Source organism: Agrilus planipennis, unplaced genomic scaffold (assembly GCF_000699045.2).
Source record: "Agrilus planipennis isolate EAB-ADULT unplaced genomic scaffold, Apla_2.0 scaffold1, whole genome shotgun sequence".
Lineage (NCBI taxonomy): Eukaryota > Metazoa > Arthropoda > Insecta > Coleoptera > Buprestidae > Agrilus > Agrilus planipennis.
Window position 1 is genome coordinate 785,835 of NW_020442466.1, and position 9,640 is coordinate 795,474.

Sequence of the window (9,640 nt, forward strand, 5' to 3'; positions counted from 1 at the left end):
TAGGTCTACCTCTACCCCTCCTAACTCCTGTTTCTTCCTCTAATATGTCTGTGAGTAGCCCTTCATGCCTAAGAAGGTGTCTTACCAACCTATCTCGCCTATTTTTTATTGACTTCCATAGAGTCCTCTGTTCTCCTATTCCTTCCAATACCTCTTCATTTCTAACCTTTTCTACCCACGATATCCTCATCATCCGCCTATAACACCACATTTCGAACGTTTCTAACCTTTTCTTTTCCGCCGCTCCCACTGCCCATGTTTCGCACCCGTACAACGCCGTGCTGCAAACATACACCTTTAACAACCTTTTTCGAATTTCTAAATTAACCGTTCGCGAGCATAGAAGTTACTTCTTTTTATTAAAGGCGACACGACCCTGGGCTATCCTCTACTTTATATCCCTCCTACTCCTTCTGTCCAGACTTATCTGACTTCCTAGATATCTAAAATCAGCCACTTCTTCTAATTTTTCGTCTCCTATCCTTATATTCGCTCTTTCCCTACTTTTCTTCCCTTGCATACCAGTATTTTAGTTTTACTTTTATTTATTTTCATACAGTACTGATCTGTCAGTACCGCTTCCATTTTATTTAAAGCTATCTCTAGGTCCTCCTTGCTAGATGCTAATACTGCTATATCATCTGCAAATCTAAGCATACTAATCTTTTACCCTCGCACATCTATCCCTACAGTTGTACTGTCTTTAATGATGTTGATGGCGTCTTCGATGTATAGATTAAAAAGTAGCGGTGACAGTGTGCATCCCTGCCTGACTCCCTGCCTAATATTTACTTCTCTACGTTGCATCCCCAGCTCTATAACTGCCTGTTGCTCTTTATACAAACTAAGTATCACTCTTCTATCTTTGTAATTCATTCCTACATTTTTAAGTATATTTAACATCTTGTCCCATTTAACATTGTCAAAAGCATTCTCTAAATCTACAAATCCTACGTACGCACTCTTTCCTTTTTCTATCGTTTTCTCTATTTCTACCCGTAAAGCTAGAATGGCCTCCCGCGTTCCTCTATTTCTTCTAAACCCAAATTCTTCCCCTAATAGTTCTTCCGCCCTAACATAATATTATTGTATAATTGCATTTAAAATGATTACTTTTCAATTTTAAAATCTGGGTCATAATAGGGTTGTAAACGATTAATTGTTGAAAAAACAACGGCAATGTTTCGCCTCTAGTAAGGACGACTTTTCAGGGCTGCAAAATATTGGTAATTTCAATTTCATTCGTTAATACATACAAACGATTATGATAAATTTGTTCTTATTGTAATGTCCGTTTGTTTCACCACATTGGTTTTTAGCTATTTATTTATTTATTATTCGATTAATATATTTCCACCACAACTGATTTTTGTGCCATTTTAAAAAAGTTAAATTGGCTATGATTTATCACAATTAATGTTCCTATTACATTAAAATGATTATTTTAACTTACATTACTAGATTTTAAAGTCCAGAAGGTCTTAATTACAAACTAAGTGTGTAGTAAGTAGCTTTAGCGTAAGATATTAAAATTAGAGACAATAATATAAAAACAGGAACAGACGAGTAAAAACAAAGTACCTAATATATAAATCATAGATATAAATAGTTTAAAAACAACGAAAACAAGATATGTAGATAAAATAATAAATAATTACGTACCTAGTTAAAAAAATGAAAGCCTCGTGGTAGCACTGAGACAGTACAATTAGGAATACTAGGAATTAATAAAAAATTTTAAGCAAAAGCTATTAAAAAACCTTGAATTTTGGTACGTGTATTGTAGCAGTTATTTACTAAGTAATGTCGCAGTAACATTATTTGGCATATTTAATTATTCGTAATTGTACTGTCTGGGTGCTACCACGTGGCTTTTGACTTTCATTTTTTATTATTTCACTTAAGTTCGTGTGTTTTTATTTTTAATTAATATCACTAATTCTAATATTTTGTATCAAAACTCTGGCCATGCGGATTTACTAGAACATCCAATTATGGCATATTATAATGGCCCTAATCAGGGATTAAAGAGTAAGTAGCAACACCCTTTTTACTGCATGCCCTTTTTGGATTGATCTGACCCGAAGGTCGAAAAACCTATGCAAAGCCTTTCAGGGCGTGCTCTATTAAGACTTATATGGCGCTATTTCAGCACTTTCACGGTAAGCCCTTTTTAGCATCATGATCATATCCAATTCTAACCCTTCTACAGTATGCTTTATTTGGATTGATCTGTCCCTGAAGTCGAAAACCTACCTGAACCCTGTAGGGCATGTGCTGTTAAGACCTATATGGCCCTATTTCAACCCTTTTACGGTATGCCCTGTTTACCCTAATGATGACAACCACTTTTAACCCTTTTTCAACATGCCTCACATAGACTGATCTGGTCATGATGTCTATAACCTACCTGAAGCCTTTTACACTTATAAAGAAAAAGGAATAACACTATACCAATTGATGTATAACAGAAAGAGATGCAGACAAGCCGAAATTAAGCATGTTGCCCAGCATCGGACTTTAAAGAAATTTCAATATTATCAGGAATTTAGTAAAGCAAAAACGCTTGTTTAAAGATATAATTCCAATCAGACAGTTATCAAGCCGACCCTGATCTTTTGTCTACTTAAGAAATCTCTACCGCCGCACCGTTTGTTCGATGTCGATGGGTTTCGATATTTGTATATTCTTTTTTATAGGTATTTTAGTTTGTATTTTTTTGTATATAACAGTAGATCATGTAATGTATCGTGTAATTTCTGTGTAACTTCAATTTGTATTACAAACAGCTTTGGACCTCTTTATTACACCCTTCAGGTAGGTACCAAACGTTGGGAAAGTCCGAGTCTCCAACTACATCACATCGGACTTTCTCTGGGTACCCGAAGGGTGAATAGCAACAACAGAAGCGTTGACCAAAGGGTCTGTTTTATTTAGAAGCGTGTCCTATTTTGGTGCAGACTATTTAAGTCTTAGACCAAAGGTAGAGATCACCGAGCGGAATGACCTAGAGGTCTAGACCATTGCTTAGCATTTGGGAGGACGCCGGTTCGATTCCGGGTCCGTCCGTCTGCCTTGGTCCAAGTTTTTATGTGGTTTCCTTGGATCACTTAGGCAAATGCTGAGGCAGTAATATTCCACAGATAATCTTTCACTCTCTTCTGTCTTCACTTCGTCCGTCTCATCTTTCTCACGATTCCTGAAAGCAGGCTGAAGAGGGCCTTCCGCCCTACCTTCCGGCATAGTCCGGAGGGACTGCCCGCCCACCAGCATTACTGGCTGGTGGGAATGAAACACCCAAAAGTTTTTAAAGTTTTAGGTAGAGATCACCGAGCGGAATGGCCTAGAAGTCTAGGCCATTGCTTAGCATTTGGTAGGACGCCGGTTCGATTCTGGGTCTTCAATCAATTCAATATTCAATTTATATACCAATTCAAGTCAATTTTATCCAACTTAAGCAAATAGTGTAAATAGTGTAAATAAAGTGTAAAAGGAAAAGCAGTCTTTTAATTCGTAGTGAACAACCAAAAGAGCCTTCGGCAGGATACCGCCACATACATCATCAACAATCAAATTACCACAAACACATCAAACACCGTTTACTGTTTTTCGGTTAACTCTTTTTACTTTGACTGTACTACTAATAAAGAATTTTTTAAGTTAACAAGGACGTGTTCAAAACGCAGCAAATGATTATAGTCCCAAATGGAGACAAGAAAGAAGATGCGTCCATTCTCACAGATAATTTATTTTGGACTGTATCAATTTTGATCGTTTCAACTATGAGTCTATAGCCGTCGTCCTGAGGAGACACGAATGTAGCGGAACATGGAGTGAAGTAAAGGGAAAATATATAACCTTATTTATGGTGCCCTAGATTTTATTCATTTTGACTGCTTTTGCAAGATAATGTCTCATTCTTTGACTTCATTGCACTTTCGGTTTATGTTTGTAACTCCTCCAGAATCTACCATTTGGATGTACAGGCCAAAAGCTGTCCATGCTCATTAGGGTTCTTCAAACAAAATTTTTAATTTTTTTTTCTAACTCTTACCCCCTCAAATGTTTCTATTTGATGTAAAAAACATTCTCGCCAAACATGAGCCCTGTAGCTCAAATCTAAGGGGTCGCTATTTTTATTTTAGTTTCCCATTTAATTAACATAGGAAAAATTCTTTTTTGTTTTAAATTGAATTTACACATAATTTACGCAATTTTTTCCAAAAAACCGTTTCATATTCTCAAAGTTGAGTCTTTGAGCTTTACAAAACTCTAAGACAAAGTATGATTATCTTTACAAAAAGACTAGTTACAGCCATTTAAAAATTACTAAATTTTGAAATTTGAAAAAATAGCTTGCAATTATTTTTTTTTTCATAATCCTCAAAATTTTTAATCAAACTATTAGTAAGTATTGTATTTTCACAAATTTCAAAAATGGTTCTCAGTACAATACAATACAATATAATACCTAATATGTTAATTAAATGGGAAACTAAAATAAAAATAGCGACCCCCTAGATTTGAGCTATAGGGCTCATGTTTGGCGAGGATTTTTTTACATCAAATAGAAACATTTGAGGGGGTAAGAGTTAGAAAAAAAAATTAAAAATTTTGTTTGAAGCACCCTAATGCTCATGCTTCTTTAAAGCGAAAGGTTACTTTCCTAAAGAGCTGCCTGGTCTTTCGAAACTAACTTATATTGTTTTTTTTGTGGATTACCTTTCTTGAAAGTTTAATTTCTTTTAATGATTATCCATTCCTTTTGAAAGCGCCTCTGGTAGGAGCATTAAATGAAAAACGTTCTAATGAAAATGGAATCGTACTTACACGATCTCTTTAATGCGTTATTTTAAAAGAAACATATTAAATTTTGTTTTTGCAACGTCTTTCCTAGATTTACATCGACAATGTTACGTAAACCTAAATCTTAAGTTCACTTTTAATCGAAAATTTTCCTGCTGATAGAAATCGTTGACTTGAGTCTCTTAATCGAAGACGGTTAAAAAACACTGTCTCGGTAACTACACCTAAGATAAACTGAAGTATCTAAAGTGAACAGCGGGAATAATTTTTAATTTTCTCTTTGGAATAGGATTAACGAGAACGAGAGGACGTTTTCCTTAATACGTCTATTTAAATGCATTCCCTGCCGAGATATAAGGATCTCCAGAAGCCAAAAGGGAAAGATTAAAAACCAACAGTTTCCTTCGTTAACTCACAATCACTACTTTGTTTGCAAAACGAAACTCTTATTAACTACCTAATTTAGTACATTAACTTGGCTAAATCGGATTAGTAACGAATAATAGGGTAACAATAATATACATGCATGCATGTAGATATCATGCATAATTTTCAAAAAATACATACTCGATTCTAATGTAATGTTATTCGTAAATTTAGAAGAATAAAACAGCATTACCACAAATAATTTTAATCAGTCTCGCGTTGATGATGCCCACGTGTGAAGTGGGCGAAACACGTGTCCGCTCATATAAAATTATTTGTGATAATTAGGGGTGAGTGTTCCTTTTAATTTTTTAAGCATTAACAGAAATTTGTGGAATAAATTGTTTTTCTTTTTTCTCATTGAGTAGTTTTATTTTTTTTCCGTCACTCTTTTTTCGTAAGTTGTTGAATCTTGAATCTTACGTTTGTTAATAAACTAAGATAAACCTTTTAATTCCTAAAAGAAAACGTTGATAATATGGGATAGTTTATAAAAATGTTTTGTTGTTGATTGGTTCATTTCAAATANATTTCTAATTGCAGTGAAACTTGGAAAATTAAAAAACCGTACGTTATATCAAAAGTTCGTTAAAAGAGAATCCAATACTTACAGTCGATTGGGACTTTTGAAATGATACGTTATAACCGAGTTCGTAATATGCGTGTAAGTTATGAATAAGTGTTACTGCATATTTTTTTTGAAGATTCCTCCTGTTTCAACTTTTACACACTTTTTATTGTGGCACAAAGGAAAAAGAAATTGAATAGAATACAAGTAGATAATAAATAAAATGTTTTGCTTACAAAAATTTTATCGTTTAATATGTTATTATTATTATCTTTGCATTCAGACAAAACAACTTTATTTTTAGAAAATTATTAGGGTTCTTTAACTTTCAGGAAACATCCATCAAATAGGTCAAAAATGTAAAATTTAAGCATTTTAGCTTCCCTATTAACGATAAACCATTAAGAGTTCATATAGCCATACATACCTATTAAGTATTGTAACTGTCTACAACGTTTATTCTTTTATAAAAATCAGTGGCGTAGCGTGAGTTTTTGCCGCCCGGGACGAAACCTAAATTTGCTGCCCTTTCTACTTTCACAATTACGTAAAATGTTTTATTTACTTTTTTCCAGCCTTTTTGTTTGAACAAAAAAAACACTAATGTTATGAATTTTACTTCACCTCCAAATTATCTAGCAATGCTCTTGTAACTTTTAAATTGCAAAATATGTTGAAAACTGCGATTTTAATTTTTCCTTATGACTGGGAAATTAATAAATTTAAGTAACTTACTTCATTTATATATACATAATTCAGAACAGCAAAGAGGATTCTGAAGATTATCTCAAGATTTGTAAAGAATTGTAATTATTTCGGTTTTTCAAATAGATTAGACATTAGACCATCACTATTCCGATCTTCTTTCCATACCTTTGCAATGTATTAAAGTTTATAGAATTGTTATCAATTTAAAATGAATTTTAGAATATACAGATATCGGGTGATCTACAGCTTAGGCTTATGCGATTGCATATCCTTATGTCTATATAATAATATAATTATGATTTTTGAGGAATGAATAGCTCCGGATTCTGTCATGGCTACACGCACCTAATGACGCCCTATACTATACTGTACTGTACATGCATATCTATCTATATCTTATTACGATGTAAACATATTGAAATACATACTTATCTGACTAATAAATAATGTATACAACCTATCGTCTTTCTGATTAACAATAACGTGTTGTTTTGTTCACGACCCATTTCGCACGTTCGAGAAACTTCGGAAAACTCAATTTCTCAGTAACTTTTGCCAAAGAGCATGCGATTCCATTGATATTGGACACGTCGTAATGACGAGGAGATTTCAAAAACGGATCAATATTTTTCGTCTTCAAATATTGAATGGTGTAAGCTAATGTTTGGCAATCCCACAAATTGTCATTTAAAGTCAAACTTTTTAGGGTTGGGACGTAAGTGACAACACTGTAAGTGTCCAAGAACAATGGACCGCTTATACCAGACAGGTCCAAGTGGGCCAAGTTCGTCAACGAAGCAAACGCATGAATGGTGGACTCGCCGATTTCTTGAAACTCGTTGTAACCCAAATTGAAACTCACCACGCTTCGTAAACCAGAAAGTTCTCCATAACTGAAGGCAGTCAGTTTATTGTGAGAAAGGTCAAGGTCCTTCAAGTTCAAAAGATGCTGGAAGGCTCCCAAAGGAATGTAACACAAATTGTTGTTATTCATATCTAAAACTTCTAACATACTCAAGTACTGGAACGAATCAACGTGAAGAATTCCAATGTTATTGTGAGATAAATTTAGTGCGAGAACGCTGAAAATTCCTTCAAAGACCCTGGGAGGTATCTCTTTAAGTTGATTATTATTCAAGTATACAGTAACTGACTCAAATCCGTTTAAAAAGTGTCTTTGCAATTGATTCAGATGGTTGTCTTCCAAATGCAACTCGTATAACTCCCTCAACCCAAAAAATGCATCTGGTAGAACACTTTGAATAATATTATTCTGAAGATAGAGGTAAGAAAGAGTTGGTAAACTACTGAAAGCCATGGGTTCTATTTTTTGAATTCCACTCTCGGAGATATTTAAAGAAGTTAACCCACCATTTTCCGGAAATGTGTCCGGTTTAAAAATTGGTATATTACATCCAACACACTTAAGGTGGTAATTTCCGTAATATTTGTTAGGGAATTTATCGGTTATTCCTGTACAAAAGTAACTTTTCTTGTTGTTGTTAAATACACATTCAGCTCCAAAACAGACACTTATAAAGCAACTTGTTAGGATAAGAATGGCCTGCATTTTTGAGAACAAACATTCACTGTTATAAACGCGATTTATTCAATGAAAGTTCGCGAAATAGACTGAACAATATTACATGAAAAATTGAGGCCAAACGGTTTTACGTACATCGTTGTTCCAATTATTCCTTATTTACGCGAAACGACAGAAATTCCTAGAGTCAATTGAATTTAAGATGGTCTGTTTCTTATTTCATTGTCTTTTATGAAATTTAAATGTTTTATTCATTACCATACTTATAAACAGATTTGAATTTCAAAATTTTTTTTGCCTTGATTTTAATTAAGTAAGTTGTATAACTTGTATATTGTTTAAACAACTGCCTATACATATATTAGTTAGGAAGTTTAACTGTTATAATTATGGAAAGTAAGAGTTTTTCAAAATGTTAACTCTTAACCTATCCACTAACTACTTCGATTAAACAGAAAAGAAAGAAGAATGATTCTTATTTCTCACTCTTCTAAATGTTTTAATTTAATTAAAAAAAGCACATATCTAAATTTTCTCTAGGAAAACTAAGGACACGAATCTTAATTTTCTTGAACTTGAGACTAAAATTTCAAACACTGTTAATTAATTGATATAAAGACATTGAGTTATAAAAAAACGTTGGGAATGATCCACTAAAAAAAATTGTATTTCTTATCTTATATCTTTTTGTGGTTGAATGTATGATAAAAATTATTAACAAAAATTTCTAATTGCAGTGAAACTTGGAAAATTAAAAAACCGTACGTTATATCAAAAGTTCGTTAAAAGAGAATCCAATACTTACAGTCGATTGGGACTTTTGAAATGATACGTTATAACCGAGTTCGTAATATGCGTGTAAGTTATGAATAAGTGTTACTGCATATTTTTTTTGAAGATTCCTCCTGTTTCAACTTTTACACACTTTTTATTGTGGCACAAAGGAAAAAGAAATTGAATAGAATACAAGTAGATAATAAATAAAANATCTTGAGGCTTCATTCCTATTGTTCTATGTTTTGTATTATTGTACTGACTAACTACATCAGCTAATATGCTTATCCACTTGTAATTTCCGTTTAAACTGAAACGTTTCCACATGATATTTTTTAAAGTTCTATTTACTCTTTCAACAATTGAAGCTTTTTTCTCACTGTATACGTTGTAATGATTTACACCATATTTTTCTACCATACTTTTAAAATCTTTATTAAAAAATTCAGTTCCTTGATCAGTTTGTAGATTGTTTGGAGTTTGAGTTTTAAAAATAGATTCCATTACCTTTGACACTTCCCGAGCTGATTTAGTTTTCAAAGGGTAAGCCCACACAAATTTTGAAAAACAATTGATAACTACTAATATGTACTTGTAACCTTAAACAGGTTATACCATCACGATCCTGATCGTCAGTCTTTTATTGTGGCTAGGAGTATATATATTCCTTCCATACCTTTGCAATGTTTTAATGTTTCGATAATAATTCTACATCATTTTGCTGATGACATTTATGAAATTTAATATGATAAATGTGAATAGTATATAAAAAAGTGTCTTGCTTATAATACAAAGGCGAAATCTATAGTCCACCA

General features: G+C 33.1%; 1 protein-coding gene across 1 annotated transcript; it reads right to left on the minus strand.

Moving 5' to 3' along the window:
* Window positions 1-6,698: 6,698 nt before the first annotated feature.
* On the minus strand, window positions 6,699-8,268 carry LOC108733531 (insulin-like growth factor-binding protein complex acid labile subunit). Its single transcript, XM_018464713.2, has one exon. It carries the CDS (start codon window positions 8,076-8,078, stop codon window positions 6,981-6,983), a length of 1,098 nt encoding a protein of 365 aa, XP_018320215.1. The 5' UTR covers window positions 8,079-8,268; the 3' UTR covers window positions 6,699-6,980.
* Window positions 8,269-9,640: the final 1,372 nt, after the last annotated feature.

Coding starts and splice junctions, on each gene's coding strand:
- LOC108733531 (XM_018464713.2), bottom strand. CDS start 8,078: ATGCAGGCCATTCTTATCCTAACAAGTTGCTTTATAAGTGTCTGTTTT.